Source organism: Ischnura elegans, chromosome 6 (assembly GCF_921293095.1).
Source record: "Ischnura elegans chromosome 6, ioIscEleg1.1, whole genome shotgun sequence".
Classification (NCBI taxonomy): Eukaryota; Metazoa; Arthropoda; class Insecta; order Odonata; family Coenagrionidae; genus Ischnura; species Ischnura elegans.
Genome location: NC_060251.1, coordinates 118,102,533 through 118,122,004, shown reverse-complemented (window position 1 = coordinate 118,122,004; position 19,472 = coordinate 118,102,533). Strand labels below are relative to the sequence as shown.

General features: G+C 41.8%; 1 protein-coding gene across 1 annotated transcript; it reads left to right on the top strand.

Annotated features, from left to right (window-relative positions):
* Positions 1-697: 697 nt before the first annotated feature.
* On the top strand, positions 698-8,114 carry LOC124161588. Its single transcript, XM_046537970.1, has 2 exons — positions 698-1,191; positions 7,863-8,114. The coding sequence occupies exons 1-2, from the start codon at positions 955-957 to the stop codon at positions 8,097-8,099; spliced, it is 474 nt and encodes a 157-aa protein (XP_046393926.1). The 5' UTR covers positions 698-954; the 3' UTR covers positions 8,100-8,114.
* Positions 8,115-19,472: the final 11,358 nt, after the last annotated feature.

Sequence of the window (19,472 nt, the reverse complement as noted above, 5' to 3'; positions counted from 1 at the left end):
GGATATTATTAACTGAAACAATATATGTGAGGTAGAAATAGCGTCACGGCTTTCTTCCACATAGGTCCGGGTTCGAGACATATTCGCTTGTAAAGATTACGCGCAGCATGAAATCCCTTGAGTAATCTCTACCTCTTAACTACGGCCGGATTTTTTCTCCTCTACTTTTTGAAATCACTGTTAAATTTTATCCCCAATCGTTTTATTTAGTTACTTCGCGGTTTTTTAAATTTAATATCAATTTATGGATTTTAAACGAAACTCCGAATTATACCTTACGACGGCGATTACTCAAGGGATGTCATGTTGCGCGAAGTCTTTACAAGCGAATATATCTCTCGAACGCGGGCCTATGTGGAAGAAAGCAGTGACAATTTCTCTACCTTATCTATATAGTTTCAGAAAATAACATCCGTATCCAGATCCTGAATATCACTTTGGCGACGTCTCCTTGTAAGACTTGAGCTCCCACCAATCAGTGACGAGTGCTCAGGCAAGTAGCCGCCGAAAAGAAAACTCAGAGGAATGACTGAGCGATCACTGAGGGCCGCTCTGAACAGCGGTCGCATTAAGGGGAACTTTAACAGCTTCTGTTTCATCGATCGCTTCCCCTACCCAAATTCACCATCTCCTCACTTCATTTGATGATATTTTGTGAATGTCTCTTTCTTCAGGTATGTGCGACGAAAAGGCGGAGAGGGAACTAGGCCTATCAGACGGCAAGGAGCAGGAGACCCCCCAAGATGAAGATCCTGAAGATATTTTGGAGAGCCTGAGAGATTTATTCTACGAAGAAGATGGACCAAGGCTGTGGTATATGGTCCCCTTGGGCACCCCTTCTACGCTGTCAGCTGTCCGTTCGTCTGGCCGGATTTACCTTTCATCGATGAGTTTGCTTCTCTCGAGAGTGTTAAGGGATGTGTTTACCTGTCAAGGGAGGGGTTGGAATGGGATATGTTCTGCTATAGCGTTCACTTCGCTTGGGTCAACGCCCGAATGGGAATGCTGCAAGTCGCGCTGGAACAACAGGAAGTTTGGGAGGAGGAGCTGCACGAGAGCGACGATGATTTTTTCGTTGATATAAAGGACGGTTTGACTCATTGCATCCAAGCATCGCGAGCACATATTTATTTCCTGAAAGGAGACGTTGAGATGGCGGATGAAACAATCGCCAAGGTTTCTCCCCTCGAGGTGAGTCTTGTAATTAAGTTATGCGACCGATGCGCTGTGAGCGACTCACATGCGAAATCGTAACCTGTGTGATCAATAAGTGAACGGGAGAACTCCGAAGAATGACAGAATCTTTCTGCAACGAAGCCGTTTGTCGGTCATTATCGACCAAAGTCGGTCATTCGCAAAATATAAGACAGTGTCGCTCTTGATAAAAGGAGTCCAGTGATTCTAAACCGAAAACTGTCATTGGTGAATAGAATTCTCCATTTACTGTCACGTCTCGGATAATCGTGGTTTTTCTTACTTTGGAATAAAATAAGTAATCATGGAGATCCACGAGGAATATGCATGGGGAAATTAACATGGGCGTTGGTTGAGACCCACATAAGCAGCAACTGATAACGGTCGTTATGGGCATTGACAGAGACCAACGATGGAGTCCGTTCCCGATAGACTCACTCAAGTGAATGGTGAGCGGTGATCAATACGACTGAAACATCCGACTTGGCCCATCATCTGAATTGCTTCAAACACGCTTCACATCCATTATTCTAATAATATGTAATAACGAGATGGTTAACGCTCGAAATCTTTATGGGATATGTATTAAGGTGGTTTCCTATTTTATTGTTGCCAGGATCGAAATATTGTTACTCCTGGAGTGCGCCTTTCACGCCCCTAGATTTTTGAATGACGATATGTATTTATCGCCATTAAATGAAAAGTGAAAAATTTCAAGCGCGCGAAAACGCGACGGCTAAGTAGGAATGATGGGAAAAGTCCGTGTGACATATTTCTGGTTCCAGCTGTTGGTGAGTGAGGTGACCTTGATGCGAGGCTTGAGCGCTGATATGACGCAGGCTGCTAGCAGGTAGCGCTTGGCGTAAATAAGGACTATTATTCCCCTATCAAACGAAGGAAACTTTTTGAACATAGTTATTTTTAATGTGTGATTATTATGAGATGTTTCCCTGAGCTCTGTGCCTCATGCATGCATTGGTAATCTCAGACGTTGTAAAACCCTTATCTACTCGTAGAGAAACTAGGTCCCAGTGACGCAACGTGGAGTGGAACTGCATGGCCGAATATTTCTCATTTTTTTTAATTGACCGTGGGAATTCGTCTAAACCGGGATTTGTAAAACCAAATCATTTGCATATTATGAATACACTAATGGTGTGTAAGGAATCGAAATCAATGCATTTCGTTTTTTTGATGAAGGAAAATACCCTTTTTGAGAACAGATATAGTTTTGTAACGTGAGTTCCATTATAGTGTGCACAAGCGTTTCAAAAAGGAAAAAAGAGTATTGGTATGCCGTTCAACGGTAATGGATTAGCTGAATAAAGCTGCAGGTCGCCTTAGTAGCTATTTCGAAGGTGAGCATAAAATGGTCGAAATATCTTTTTGAATTGAATGATTTGTTATAGAATTACTCGTGCGGATAAAAATCATACCTATTTCTGTCACATTTTTTGTGACAGATATACCTATGTAAAATACGCAAAAAACGCAAAGTAAAAGCTTGTAATTGGCACCTAATACTCTTGTATTCTGTGCGAGTTACTCGCCTTTACATTCAATGTTAACAATTCAGAAAGTCTTGTGACCAGCCATTACAAAATTAACGATGAAAGTGTCGAAAGTTCCTTTTTGAATTGAATGGTCGCACATGCAAGCGGGTTGTAAATGTAATTAGTTAAGACACATTTTTGTGTCACATGTATTCAAGAATCGTGCCTAAGAAAGGTTAGAAAATTTTCAATGAAAAAAAATATCGATTATATGCAAGAATCTTAAACGAAATGCACTTATCTACTGTAAACAATGCTGGAGGTCGAATTATCATACATGCCGCAAAAGAGGATGAAAGCGTCTGAGGATATTTTGAAATTGACTTATTTCACTGAAAGAGCAATGACTAATGAACACGGGGAACAACCATTATTGTCCCCGAAATAGTATTTTGATGATGATAATAACTCTTTGATTCCAGCATAAATGAGACGAATAATGTGACGAAAGATATATGGTGCTGATATTGAGGAAACTGGAGATGCATAAGATCCTAACGGCTGGATGCAGGTTCTTTTGGGGTGTAATTTTGTGTCACAGCTCACCACAGGAGGTCTCAGGACTTCTCTGAATCAGTTTAATACAGCTAAGACTCCTTTGTCTTCCCTTGCCATCTCCACTTGCTGCTTTGAGAACAGGCCCCGCTCGTGTACGACACCTAGATACAGGTCTTCCGATTCCCATTGCAGAACAGCGTCGCGTCACCTGCAGTGAATTTGGCTGTACATTTCTCTGGAAGATTATCGACTTCGCGTTCCCGGCGTTGACCGTGATCCTCCATAGGTGATGCCAGGGTGAGATATCCTCCATGGTGATTTGCGGTCTAGTGGCTGGCCTCTCCGTCATCCTGGAGAGGAAAAGCGTCATCTGCGTAAAAAGAGGGCAGTGAATCTCTTCCTGGGCAGTGGATGTCATGTGAATGGTTGCTAAAAAGTAATGATCCTCGCAAAGACCCATGCGCATGCCAAAGAGTATCCAACGTGTCGAGAAGTCCCTGCCGAGCCATAGCACGCAGAATATCTATTCCTTCTGGGCAATAAGGGGCGAAAGCGAAGACACTATGGCTAGAACTGGAGGCGGTGCATATTGATTAGAAGGGGTTGGCGCCATACACGTTCTAAAGATTTCCGCATGAAGAGAAACAATGCGACAACTGAGCCCATCTTGATGAAGGCGTCGCTAATGAATTCGGAGACCTTAACAAGCTGATGTATGACAAAGTAGCCTTCCCGAAACCCGAGTTGAACCTTCGGATACGTGTTTTTGCTTCGTACGTATTGCAGTATGCGATGTAGTAGGATGTACTCATTGGCTTTTCCGATGCCGTCGAGGAGAGGAATGGGGTAAAAGTCTGTTAAAGCCATTTGACTTCGTAAGGCTGATAATTCGGGAAGGTTTCTATTTGGCTGGAAGCGGCCAATCGTCGTGCATGTGGTCATGATGCTGGCTAGGTACAATATCACCACTATTGGTAGCTCGCGGATGACGGTATTTGCTCGGTCTGGGAGCTTTCCTGGAGGGCAGTATTCTCAAGAATTCTTCGACCTCCTATCGTTTTTTTCGATGTCGGGTCATCTCCTCTGGCTCCAGTAGTATCCGCTACGTTGTAGCAATGGTGGTAGCTCCTTCCCGGGATTCACCGTCCCTGTGCTTGGGGTGAAGACAATCTTCCGGTGATGTGCAAGCAATTAGGTTTTGTCCACCGGAGTAGTGGCCGACTCCCTGCCACTATATATAACTAGGTCCACTTTCGCTTTACTTTGAGTCTGCATCACGTCTGCCAAATAGTCATAGCGTCTTCTTTTTCGTTTTCGTGGCAGAGATCTGTGCTCATGTACGTCTCGCTGTTATTCCGCCCAACGTCAAGGAGTTCCCACTTGACGAGTTTGCTTAGGACTCAATGAACTCAAACTTCGTGCGGTAGCGTTTCCATTGTCGCTTCCTTCCGGATGATGTTCCAGCATTTTATCAGAGTCCTTATTGCATGTGGAAGAGGTACGCGAAAGGTTCCCGGTTTCGCGGTTTTTGCCGGAATGTTTGCCTCCAAGGAGGCAATGATCGTGATTGCGAGATGTTCAGCCATCTAATCAGCTTCACCCGGAGTCTTCGGCGTCATCGAGATTCTTGGAAGCGATCGAGCAACATGACGCCAACAGCTGATTCAATCAGCCATCTCGAGATCGAGTGAAATTGTTGGTGGAAGTTTGGAAATCTCGTTCGTGTGTACAATAGAACTGGTAACTGGGCCATGAAGCGCAAGGCCTTCTTCGTCTACCAGGTACCTCAGTTGTTTTCTTCGCTGGTTGAGAGAACATTAGTTCCTGGATTTATGCGTAGCATTATTTCCCCGATGGTGATGGACGCGTCGTCACCATTTTCTATGACTTTCAGGTTGAACTATAGGCTTCGCAGGGCGATCGTAGACTTAGTACACTCTCATCCATCCCAGAGCATTGGTATGGATATTCAGCGTGACTGCGCCTTTTTTTGGAACCCGTTTCACTGGTGCAACTCGATAGGTGATGCTTTTGTGTCGCAGCTGAGGCCCTTCCAGCACTAGGATCTGGCATCGTCTCTGGATAGCTGCTGTGGATCGTCAATACCGGCATTATCCAGTCGTAAAGGTGGTCTCCATAATGGCAACGACGCACGCGTTCTTTTCCTTCAGGAACGCCCGTCACTCCTCCGGTTTGCACAGGACACCTCGAGTGTTCTTTTGGGCAGAATGGATTATTTATCCATTTTTGTTCTTTGGCTGTATCTCTTATTGGCTTCCGCGTTGTTTTCGTAGTTTATGCGATTTGGGTTGGAAGATCCGCAGATGCCATCTTCCCCTTGTTGATCTTCTTCTTCTTGCTGCATAAGCATGAACACAGGTTTGACTGTGTCTTGGCCTTCAAGACTGACTGCATGATCATCAGCACTTGCAAAAACTTTGCCCTCGGTCTGTCTTGTGTGGTGGCAGAGTGATAGGATCTTCAGTTTTTGATTCCGCTGCAGCTAAGATTTCTACCTTTCTCTTTGAAGAGCCGTCTATATTTTAAACGTATAAATGTTAGAAAAATTTAAGCCTTGGGTAAAAATGACTTATCAGCATCGCTCAGCTCACATTCACTGAGTATGACGATTGTCCAACAGTACTTTGTAGGGCTTTCGTCTTCATCTAAGGGGCACTGCCTGCTCTTGAGTTTGTCGGTCATCTTAATTTGTTCCTCTTAGGTTGCATCACCCAATGGCTGCATTAGAGAGACTAACGTTACTCCGCTATATGGGAGGTAGGGGGTTAATTGATATGCAGCAGCTCCTCAAAAATCAAATTCATTGACTAAAACAATAAATCAAACGGATCGATGCTGCACAAATTAATAGCATATGCCGAAAATAAATTAACACCATTAAACTTAAAAAATGGCCCGACCTATGGAACAACCAACACAAGAACCATTCTATTGAATAAAAAGGTAGAACCAAGGGCCCAGAAGGAATTACAATGACGACACATCAATGACCTCAATCAATCATATGTTGATAAAATCTAATCAAATAAATAGTTTTCAGTGGGTGAACTTAATGAAGAAACCGAAGGGTTCATGCTAACAATACAAGACCAAGTTATCCGCACTAAAAATTATGCAAAGTACATCCTGGGTGATAAAAGCATAACAGATGGCAAATGTAGAACATGTTTTCAAGTGCCTGAAACAATCCAACACATTAAATCTGGCTGTGAGATGCTATCTAATGCAAAATATTTAAGTAGACATAATCAAGTTGCAAAAATTATCCACCAAATATGGCCTACCAACAAAATTTAATAGATACCAAGACCCCATACTATGAATACCACCCAGTAACAGTGCTTGGAAACAGCTCATTAAAAATTCTCTATGATTTTCCCATCAAAACAGATAAAACCTTAGTTAAAAAAAGACCAGATATAATGTTGACTGACAAGATATATAGAACTTGTTACATAGTTGATATTGCTGTGCCACTGTCGCATAACATCGAAAAGACAATAACCGGAAAAATAAATATGTACCAAGAATTGACAATAGAAATAAAAAGAATATGGAATAGGTTTATATAGCTCCAGTATTCATGTCAGCTACCTTTATCACCTCAAAATATATACAAAACAGTTTCAAAATACTCAACCTCCAACCAAGTACATACATCAAATTGCAAAAGGCTGTTATAATTTAAACCTGTCATATCACGAGAAAATTTCTCAACGCAATTTAATAGTAACGAGTTACCTCGGTAAGAACCCGTGCTCTTTACACTAAAACAACTCAGTGAAAACTGAAGAAAATTTAAAGGTAAAAAATAATAATATTAATAATAACTAGACACCTCCCGTAAGTAGTTTTAACTTTCCCATCAGGAAGGTCAATAACACTTCAAAAACGAATTTCTAAAATCTATTTGTCGATTAATTTCGACTGATAACCCACTAAACAATTTCCTAATATCTGTCATTGTTAACAATACCAAAAGGTCGACCAATAGAACACCCAGCTTCACCAGAACCACGGTTCGAATCCTGCTTGCATTGTGATAAGGGTGAGCCTCAGATTTAGCACCCTCTGCGAACCATGTTATTCTCTCCCGCTCCGACGTCCAGTCGCCAGGAGTGTCGTAAATCCTTTGCGTGCATTTATAGGACTCCAAGAACAGTAAAAAAAAGCTCATATAAAGCACGACTAGATATGTAATTGGGCTTGATCAGCTGACAACTTACCAAGGAACCCTCTGCCATGACACGCCGAGAAAATAATCCGTTGTTTGGCTGCCCGTGACACAACAGCGAGACACGAGGGAGAATCGATGAAGGACGGGTTGGAAGTGAAAAACGGCAGAATAAGATAAATGGAGCTGATTATGAAGGCTGTAAATAAAAAAAGAATTACGTAGGCGTTGAAAGTGAAGCTGATTGGAGGGCTGCGTCTAACCAATCGTAGGACTTATGACTTTAATTGTGCCATAGCGACATTTGTCAAAATAAATAACTGCGACTTTTTTATCGCTTTCACGTGATTTCGATAATATTTCTGATTGATATACTAACTGGAGCAAAGAGACCCTTCTAACAATTTCACTTTTTCTTTCAGGAGATGAATGGTCCCTCCAAAGCGGCTCTTATTGCCGTGCATGCCACGGTGATGGGGGACTTTAAACGTTCTCATCGCGAAGTCGCTTTGGACATGATGCGGAAGGCAATTAAATTGGACCCAGACGATCAAGGAAAGCGGAGAGGACTTTGGTATTACAGGGTGGGGAAAATACTGGGAGAACTCAGAAGAATGGACCACAGAGCAGGGGTGAGAAAATGGACTCCACTTCCTTGAATTGAATACCTTCAAGCTTACACTACGCAAGAGACATGATTGCTAATGTTTAATGAACACGACTCATATTTCATAACATAATGCACATTTCAAGTTAAAAGTTAAGATTTTCATTGATTTTTCATTGAAACGCCACTTCCCAACATCCAAGCGAAAGACGAACAAAGGAAAGCCTTCTTCCCCTACATGGAATGCCTCGTTCACATTACGATTGTCCGAGCGATCGTCCAAACGATAGTTGGCCGTACTAGCCGTGTGAATGCATGTCCTGACAATAGTTCACGTAGTTTCGACCGTTGCCACTTTATGGTGGGTAGGCGCTGGGAGACCGGAAGAGGAAGGTACAAGAGAAAGACGAAAAGCTCGTGAAGCTCAATTTTTTCATTTTTGTTTTAGATTTGTCCTAGGAAGGAAGAATGTGGGCGTAAAAAATTATTCGGTAAATACACGTTAATTTCCCAACCGTCATTTTCTCTTTCACTTTAGATGTCAGCACTAGAGAGCAGCGCAGGTTTTAACAATCGTCGTATGAATGCACGATAGTTCCGACAATCGCTGGAACAATCGTAATGAATGAGGCAGAAGGAACGATAGATAATATCGGCAATATCCTACGGAAGTTTGACATAAAGGCATTTTTATAAATACAGACCCAAGTACGACACCTCTTGGGAAATATCAAGGATACTTCAATTTGAAGGAGTGTACGAAATCCCCTGCGGAACTTGCGAGAAGAAATGCATCGAGAAAACAGGACGAACAGTCAAAACTCTTATAGATGAGCATAAGCGGGCCATTCGACTCGGTTACTCTCCAAAGTCAGCTGTAGCGTAGCATGAAGCCGCCGGTAACGCCATTTTAATAAAATCAAGAAATTATCGCTAAGGCGAAGCATTTGAAAACACGACTCATCCACGAAGCCATAGAGATAAAGTAAAACAAAATAATTATAACAGACATACCGAATTGAGAATTAGCAATGCATGGAACCCAATCATCCACAACATTTCTTCATCTTCCCCCTCCAGGTATTGTAAGGGAAGCTTGGGATGAGTTGGAAGCTGGAGTGAAAGTGGGAGGAATTATATTTAGATCGGTAAGGTTCGCGGATGATCAGGATCTGATTTGCTAGTCAGCGAGGGGACTACAGGCTCTAGTGGATGCGTTAGACGAGCGGTGCGAGGAGTATGGGATGAGGATTAATCACAAGAAGACCAAGTTATTGCGGTTTTGTAAAGCATTGCGAGCAAGGAATGTGAGACTCAAGAAAAAGTAGATGGGGGAGAAGCTTGATCCGGTAGAGCAATTCAACTATTTAGGCATTACGTTGGAGGAAAACGGGTACATTACTTAGGACATCAGGAAGCGAATTAGATTAGCAAAGTAGGTGTTCGTGAGCAGGAATGAGGTTCTGAGAGGTTCGCTATGCAAGAATTTAAAGAAAAGGTTAGTGAAGAGTCTGATGTGGAGTGTAGCTCTTTACGGTGCGGAAACGTGGACACTTAGGGAGGAGGAAGAGTGAAGATTGGAGGCATTCGAGATCTGGGTGTGGAGAAGAATGGAGAAGGTCAAATGGACGGAGAGGAGAAGGAACGGCGAAGTGCTTGACATGGTGGGTGAGGAGCTTTTAGATGAGATACGGAGGAGATTGAAGGTATAGATGGGAGGAGTACTTAGCGGGGAAGGGGTGTTGAAAACGGTGTTAGAGGGTAAAATTTTAAGTGAACGAGGTAGGGAAAAGAAAAGAATAGGATTTTCATACAAGTAGATTGAAAGGGAGTAGGCCTAATTCCTAGTTGAAGAGGAAGTCCATGTGTGAGGGGAGACTTCCAGAATGCATCTTAAGCACTCCAAGGAAACTATCCTCATTCGGTAGATAATGATTCGGTATTATTGATTAATTTCTAAGTTTTTCTGTGGAGTTCCCTTGCTTTTCCACCAATATGGATCGTCTCCCACCATTTCCTTGCACTGCAGACCATCATCCTCATTTCTTCACTTAAAAAAACTGAAAATATAGGCTACTTCAATGGAACCTTTCCACTATTAAACTGCGTTAATGAGAAGGGGGGAGCTGCCGGCTCTGACAGTTATGCCAGCTGCTAGGAGACTTACTTTCGTAGGCTGCGTCAGGGTTTCCGATTCTTAAATGGTCAAACCTCTCTAGGAATTGACAAGGGAAATATTATCACGATGCATGCTCGCCGGACTGTTCGCATCGCCTCGATCGATACGTGGACGATGTTATTTAAAAAAAAAGCGTCTATCTTCCGTTTAACACTTCAAGTAGCATTGATAAAATAAATCTTCAAAAATAGCCGCTGAATACCCGGTGGAAATCTTTGCTGAGGCAGCCGGAAGTGTGTTCACGGAGAGATAACTCTACGGAAGAAAAAAAATTCCACGAAAAATTTGGGCTTTTCATATTAATGCGCCACATATCTTATGAAGGGTATTTAAAAAGGGCTCCCTTGTTCGCTTGAAAAATGGTTTCACTACTTTAGCGAAGTCCACACTTAAGCGATTTGAGACGTTCCTAATGAATGATGCATGTCTTTGTAGATTCCATCTAGAGAGGAGCTGGAAATGCTGGAGAGGGCCACCAAAGTGAATCCGTTCCCGCGCAGTCTGGCAGCACTGGCAGATGCATACAGGGATGATGTGCAATATATGAAATTGAGCAGTTCATGGAGACTAACTGAGGAAGTATATGCAAAGATGCTTAGCACAGCCGAGCACCTCTATAAGAAAGCATTCGAAATGGACTCAGACGACTTTGAGGTCTTAAGAAGGTAGCCTCGGACACATCGCAACATGATTCTGGTCAAATTTCCTTACGACAGCTCTCATTACATGAAAAACAAATCCATTTCTTGAGCATATTTCGTGGCACTCGATTGTTCTTTGGGTTTCCTTGACAACATGGTCCTATTCTCCTTCTTGTACTGAATGCGTCTCGAGTCCTAGCTGATAAGGATTCATCCAATGCGGTTGTGTGCCATCTTCAGCTGTCTAGGGTGAGCTCTCGAACGATGGAAAATTATTTTTTGTACATTTCGCTTGCGTTAATGGTGAATTATTGTCTTTATGGTAAACAGGAAACTCAAATCCAAATATTACTATCATTGGTTACAAATACATCGCAGAAAAAAATGGCATAAACGGTTTTTTGTAATACGATACATTTCTATGTTGCCATATATTGACCATTCATTTTTTACCTATGCTATAATTATATTTAAATTATTTTTGCCATAATATTTTCTAAAGTTATTATTTCTCTGTTTAAACTGCACATAGAAATTTTTACCTTAAAATATCCAATGATAGCAAACATGTTCGTTTTTCCAGGTAAACAACGGTTTTAAAGAGCTCTTACATTGTTTTAACGCAGTTCTCCATTGAATTCCCCTGTCAGCTAACCTTGTCACATTTACGTATTTCTACTCCTTCACATCTTTCTTCGACATATTTAATTCGAGGTCTTCCTTTTTTCTTCTTGCCATCCACTTGTACCTTGACGATTGTCTTCATCAGGCCATTCTGTCTCAAAATTTACCCTATTACGTTGTATCCTCTTCTTATCAGGGTTTTCAACCGGCGGCCTCCCTTATCTCCTATTCTTCTAATTGACTTCGTCATTGCTCACTCGGTCGAACCATTTTATCCTCATCATTTTTCTATGGATCCACACTTAAAATGCCTCAACCCTTGATTGCTCTATTACTGTCATCGTCCATTGCTCCCTGCAACAGAGAAACATATTCCAGAGGTAAGCTTCAATGCTTAAACTTTCTGCACTAAGTACTTCATCCATCTTACCGTTGATTGTCCTCTCTGCCTTGGCCACTCTTCTGCTATTTTCCTTCTTGCTTCATCCATCCATTGTTATTCTAATCCTAAAGACATCTGACTCTTTCTTCTTTTCCACATTTTGATTCTCTTTTTTCATACTTACTAATCTTCACTTTAACTCTCTTATTGTTAATATTTCAACTTTCCTCGTCCTGATTCCCGGCTGCTATCTGGAAGTTAACTCTGAATATCCACATTTGGCTATTTTCTCTGAAACTGTCAACGTCAATGACTCACAGACATGGAGGACCCCACTTTACTCATTGTCATGTCAGTCTCCTTTCCTGTTTCTTCCGTCGCCGGTCATTTTGATCCCCAGATTCAAAACTATATTCATCCCTCTCCAACAGTTTTTCTTTCCCTATTCAATGGTTAGTCTTGACCTACTCTATTCTGCTGCATACTTATGTCTTGTTTTTCTTCGCATTGCATTTCAGCTGATACCAGCCCTACAATCTTATTCCACCATTTGATAGAAGCTTATTTATTTCAGATGCGGGAATGGTTTGATGAAATTGCCTCCTCCGTATAGAGATATCCCTTTCGCCAAAACTTGCCTTGAGAAGGCGATCCAAGCAGACCCACATTCTATTACCGCCTTCCAAGCTCTTGGAAGGTTGGAAGATAGATATAACAAAAATCCAAAAGAAGCCCTAAAATATTATAAGAAATCTTATGAAAATGGAAATCAAATCTCGGCACTATTTATCCTGGAGGTGAGACAGCTATGTTCATTACCATTTTGCAAGTATACGCAAAGCAGAAATCTTAATTTTGAAGTTTCCTGCCCTTTTTTAAGAGAATTCTTTTACGCAATATATGTTAATGTACTTGAATATTGCTATTTCTTCTTTTTAACCATTCAGCTGTAGCAACATAATCGCAAGTTTGACTCGGTGTTTTAATCACTGATCTTGGCATGGTACGAATCTGATCAATCGATTTCAATTATTCAATTAAATTAAGTATTTAGTGTTATGCAATTTGTGTTTTAATTTCAGAATACTGCAGCGTTTTACCATTATTGGTATAATTAGGTTCACTGAAGTTTGTTGAAGTTAGTAAGCTATTGTTTACAGTGTTATGTAAAGGCTGTACATTAAACGTTGAATTAAAAATGAAAGTTACCCATGAAAAAATTACAAAATGGAAAGAAATGACATTCAAGGGGTGCCTATAATAAAATAATTCATTACAAATAGTCATAAAATTTATGTACATGCGCTTGAAAAAAGGCTATACATTGATTGTAAAAGTCAATGTTTGCCCGTCGCCTTAGTGCGCGTTGGTCTCCTAGATATGCTGTATGTTGTTTATGTACCAAAGTAGGTAACTGCTTATCTAATTTTCCACTCTCTATGTGTATTCTCTGAAGGCTCAAATGAAGACAGAGGAGAATTACGACCCATTGCCACACATTGACGAGTTCATTGGTAACTTAGGTAAGAAAGGGATGCCCCTACGATGCGAACTGCTGGTTCTCAAAGGAGAGTATGCACTTTTTCACAGGAATGAGCTTATCTCTGCAGCTACGTTTTGGAAGGAAGCCATCTCCTTGGGACCTACGTCAGAGAGTATAAAGGTGACTTAAAGCCTATTTCATTCTTTATAGTCCAGAGCACCTACCTAGCAAAATCTGGTTCTTCCTGAATCTTGCTCGGCTGAGCCGTCGTTCCACATTCATACAAAATAACTTTTTCCACGAAAATATCAAACGTTACAGCTTTTAAATGATGTGAAGCATGCATTTATCAATAGTTTGAGGCGTCATTTTGTGAAATTGCTTTACTAATGCAAATAAAACGAGAGTGAATTCTGGGGGCAAACAGGTCATCCGATAATAATCAGGTCTTTCAGTTCTGTTATTTCCATTATGGCAATCTTCCTGACTCAGTAATTTATTCTATGATTCTGATAATTATAATAAAGAAGTATTTTTGAAAAGAGAATCAATCCATAGTGCATCACGGGCCCCTTCGCCAATATCTTTTGCTGACGATTACTATGTTTTGAATTTTGGGAAATAAAGAATCTCGTATTTTACCGTTTTTATATCCGTCGCCCACTTCTCCAGATATTCGCTGTTTAGAATTGACGGTCATTTCTCAGATAAGTTGGTGACGTCACGAACTCACAGCTTCTGTTCACGGCCTCTCCGCTACTCCTGGGCCTTGTGCATGGTCCGCGTGTGGTGCGTTGTAGTTTTAACTCTTATGAGTGTTTCCTCCTTCAGTGAAAGGTTCACCATGAACGAGTTAATGAACCGGATCTATAATGACGTAGCCGACTCGTAAACAGTTGTCTGTCTCTTTTGCGTTCTGTAATTCCTAACTTACGTGAAAATGACTGAATGATTGCATTTAGGTCGTCTTAGGTCCCATAAGGCGTATGATGGCCGTTTAAGACATTGTGGGTGTGATTCATAGCAGGAAGGCTAGGAGTGGATAATTGAAACAGCCTTGATGCAGTCATTATACACTCACGCTATAGTACTGGTGTAAGAATGCCTCTTACTATTGGCTGGCACGGTGGAAGGGAACCAGAGGTGGGGATTGGGGAGGAATCCATGGAAATCTGCAACATTAAATCAGGAAGAAGGGTGAGGAAGGTACGGTAGGACACCTGCTTGGTCACGGGTTCGTAACCGGCACAATGCTGCTCCACGGTGACCTTATGATCACTCGGTCAATAGCCGGTGGCTGCTTTGAGGTAGAAAACCCTTTCCTTTCCATCCATTCTGGAGACGAACGCGAGATGAGTTTGCTCAGCGGAAGTATCGCTCGGCCCATCGGTTCACACGCATACTGAATGCAGCCGCTGCGATACGGGAAAAATTCCGCCACGGTACCACATTACTTACCGCTTCATCCGCGATGGCGTGTTGCCCTGACGACGAGCGCTTCTGAAGAGAGTAGCCTTACAGTTCGTTGAAAGAGAAAGCATGGACAGGATGCCCTGTATCATTCTTCTGCAGTCCAGCCGCACCCATCCGTACATGCGGTGTCCAATTGTTTCTTGGTCACATCGATGTCTCTAACGGAGTTTACTTCTAGATTAAATATCATAATATCCACATTCTTCTTTTCCGAGGTGTTCTCTTGCACGATTTAAGGTTAGAACTAACAAAATGCGGACGCGAAGTCCATGAAAATAAATGACGACGACACATCGCGCACTCAACTTTCACACTTAATTTCCCTTTGATTCGATTTCGACCAAACCCCTTCAAGCTAATTTCAACAGGTTGCTTTATCCACGCTATTTTTTCTGTGGCAGTGGCTACTGAAGTATCGGCACTGCATTATATTGCCAAGTGCTCCGTACCGATACTTAAGTTTCTAATTTCTCTATGTATCGTCCTGAATGTCAAGTAAGTTTTTGTCCAAATTTTCTTTGGAACCGTGTATCTCATCTCATTTTCTGATTACTATTTTTTCTGATCGTTTCAGAATCACACCACCAGATTTTTAATGGAAAAAGGATATGAAAAGCCATATATGCAGTCTGCTGGCAGAAGGTTCTCCTTCAATGTTTGCGACTGCCTGAGGTATGAAATAAGGAATGCTTTAAGAGAATCTAAGTATTCAAGTGAAGATGAAGTTTTTTTAAAGGAAATGGAGAACTACTTACGTAAAATATGTCGCTAATGCCAAGCAGACACATAAGATGGGTACATTTCAATGTGCCATTAAAATCATTTCAAATATGTATACAAAGAACACATTGTAGTGTATTGCACTTGTAAGCGGAGTGCTGTGGGATGGAGGGGAGGGTAGCGTTAATGGCGGCAGCTGCCTAGCTTCACTGTTTTAGATGCCCCTACTGTGTGACGCGTTGAAAGGGTGGAGAGAATCATGTTTCGGCTGACAGGTAGGACACCAATTCATATATTTTCCTCAGCACTCAAGGCTGCAGAGCGCTGGAGTGGATGTGTGCAACCTTACTGATTATTGCTCCCAAAAAGTATCCGTTTTGGGGGGGAGAACTCCCCTTCCATTCCCTCGGTGAGAGACATTGGCTCCCCGCCTACGAGGAATCAGAATATGAATCCATGGACCTGCCGGGAAGAGGACTATCCCGCAGTCGAAGGCCATTCGCATCTTCGGGGACTGGAAACTGTATGGTTTTGTAAAATAAAAGATTCTATCCCACTAGCATGTCTTCGATTTCATTTCGTAATTAAGTACCAAATAACCATTATCCACTTATTATGTCGACCTAGCCACTCGGGTCGATCTCTCCGTTTCTGCTATGCGCTTCGTGAAGTCGGGACACCACAATATTCACTTCATATACATGTGCAGATTTCAGGAATGCCACGAAATCGTCTCCATAAACTAGCTTGAAACGTACCATAAGAAATAATAAAAATTGTTTTCAACTTTAAAACTTATACTTAATCAATTTTAATCTTTCTTGCTGTACATTTGAAATCAAGTAATTGTGTGGCATCTCAAAAGCAGACAATATTTTTGGCGGAAAACAAGTAAGTCATCAGCCTTACACTGATGTGGTTGTGAGCACCATTAGAAGTTTCGACCGTCGCGAACGAACCTACTTGCCAGCCCCTTGCATTGCATCGCCTTTGTGGAATTCTTGTCGCCTTTCTCCAAAACCTAAGCCTCTCCAGGGTGCATGCATCGACCTAATTACCCGTTCACGTGTATATCCAACGAGTTCTTCAACAAATACCTACATGGAGGCGTACAGGTGAGTAATACAAACATGAGTATGCATGAGTTTTTCGAACTATTGCTAAACCTCTGCGTGCACCGAAACAGAAGTATTCTAAAATGGAGTGGATCGATTGGATTGGTGGGTTGGAAGTTGTCGGAGCGATTTCTTTCTGTCGGAGCAACCGATGACCATTCATGACTGACGTGAGATTTTCGGAACGTCTTTTTTTTTATAAAATGTAAACTATAAATCCATTACAAGCTGCATTCACTTCTGAATTGCAATATACAGACCAAAAGGTCTGTAATTCTTATTGTTAGTACAAAAGATATGTTAGAGTGTTAAGTTTTTAATGGATCGTTACTATTTGTAATAGTAAAAGTATGTGGCATTTATGGTTGTTTGGTGCTGTAGTTCTGTGCCTGAGTAGGCTGATACAGACTGGAAAAGAATTATCAATGAAATATAGCTAAGGAAAGCTGAAAAACTAAACAATAAGAGTCAAACTTTGCTGTAATTATTCAATGAATGCATGGTGAATTTTGGAAATGTATTTCTTTTATTTCTTCTGGGGTGTAAATATTTTTTTTAAATTTACAGTTCGCCGAAAACACGGTGCGTCAACATCAGTGTTCAAACCCATTGTAAGGTTAAATAGGTGAGGTCAGAGCTCACCACAAACTAATCCAGGGGCATGTAAACTCGGATATTCTGTTTCAGTCATTTTCTTCCTCTGATACGCACTGTGCTATTTTATGCTGCGATGATTTTACTTCGGGATGTCAGAAGGCTTACCTCGGAATATGAACTAGGAATCCTTGCATCAGAGTCAACTGCAGTTGCTACGCACTAATCCTAGCGGTTACGAAAATACTTTATATTGAAGAATAGTTTCTATAAGTGCTCAATTTTCAGGTTGTGAGCGCCAAAAGACATTGATTCAGATTCAGCCAGATACGAATAATCTCCAAAATGCATAGTCAACTCTTAGATGCCACATCTGATTGTTTGCTCCGTTTAGCAAACATACATTACCCACAGTATCCTACCTGTGATTGCCAGTGGCAGCGCACACTTGAAGTCATTTTTAGTTGGTAAGGTTTGAGTTTCTATCATCAGAATTCTATTGCGTCCCTGGTCTATACCCACCACTGCCTTATCGATGCCGAATCAGGGCATTACCTGAACCAAAGGCATAGAATGACTTTAAAAAATACGAAGATTCGATGCCGCACTGACAGATACTGGGATCGCTTCGTTAGACAAGAGATGCATAATATCTTGGAAGAAAGGCCATCGGTGGGGACAGAGACATCCAGTAAAGCAATGCGTGGAAAATCGTAATTAACCTCAAAACAACACCAATATAGAGAGAGGGGGGCAATCAGACCCCCACTACAAAGGTAATTGAGGGCGTTAATACCGAAAAAAACTTGGCTCCATATTCCACCCCTGGAGACGATGGCAGATTTAGCCGATGGAATTTTGGGACCATATAATCAAATCAGTGGAGAGCCCGAGAAACTTCCCAAATCTCTCATCGAGTTTTCCGTTTACACAAAAACTACTCCTCGCTGAATTTCCTCCCCAAAACCAATTATTGCCTTGGACCCATGCCTAGAGTATCTAATGTTCACTGTGCTTCCACTTAAAGCGCTAAGTTCCAAGATCCTCCCTTTCTTCATTCCACATTTGATATTTTCTAGCTTCACCGCCCACATCATTGCCCAGGCATACCATTCCCATGCGTACATTCCTCTCTTCTTCTTTTACTCTTTCTTCGATACTGCTGCTGCTGATGATGGTCATAAGTCTCAGCAAGGTTTCATGTTTTGGCAACTCCGAGGACCTTGCCGACCTCGATGTCGTGAACATAACTCACCCTTTTGTGGACGGGTCCCGTTCGATGAGTCTCCGAGGCTCATTTGATTGTACTCAATGTTTTCGGGGGACAACCGAGTCCGTTCCAACAATGCTCATTACATGAAAACGCCAAGTGGGCTACCATTGGTGTGTCCCCTACCCTTTGATCTATCTGGCAATTGGGAATCACTCTCGTCAATTACGCTCTAGGCGTCATAGGAACGCGCAAGTCTTTCCATCGCGACAAGGTTGCAGCATAAAGGAAACAATACAAGCTACTGCAAGAATAAAAATGGGAGATTGAGAGAACACGTGGGAACCAATAGATCCAATTGTGTGGTGATTCTACCGTGCTAGGAATTCTGCTAGAAATTCAAACAGCTTACAAAGTCACCCATCGAAATAGGTCTATCAAGAAATCCATTACATAGTTCAAATCGATACTATCTTAGTCATTTAACATAATTCCATGTATCATTATCATCAATAGGAAATAATACCGAGATGAGTTTGACACGGCTCTCCACTCAATTCTCATGTCATCTTTTTATTGTACACCTACGTTTTTTCTTATATCTCACACCCTCCTTTTAAGGATGAGCGAGAACTCGAAAATTCGAGTCGAGTCGAGTACTTGGTACCTCAACTCGACGCAATTGCTTCGAGTGGTATTACGAATGTCGAGTCGAGCATTTTCGGTTGCAGAGTTGTCGAAGTCAGTAGGCTCGGAAATCTGCCAATAAGAAGCGCTATCATGAAACTCATATAATAATATCGTTTTTAAAGTCGTTCTGATGGCTCAGCGTAGGAGTTTTAGCTTTTGTATGAATATGTATCAGTCAACCACTGGAAAGGTACGTTATCGTGGACGCGTTTTAGGCGAAGAGACGCGAAAACGGACTCTTCAGCCAATCAGGAGCCTGGAATCCTTCGCGTGGGCTCGCGCAAAACGCGTGGAACTCGCCAACATGGCTGCTT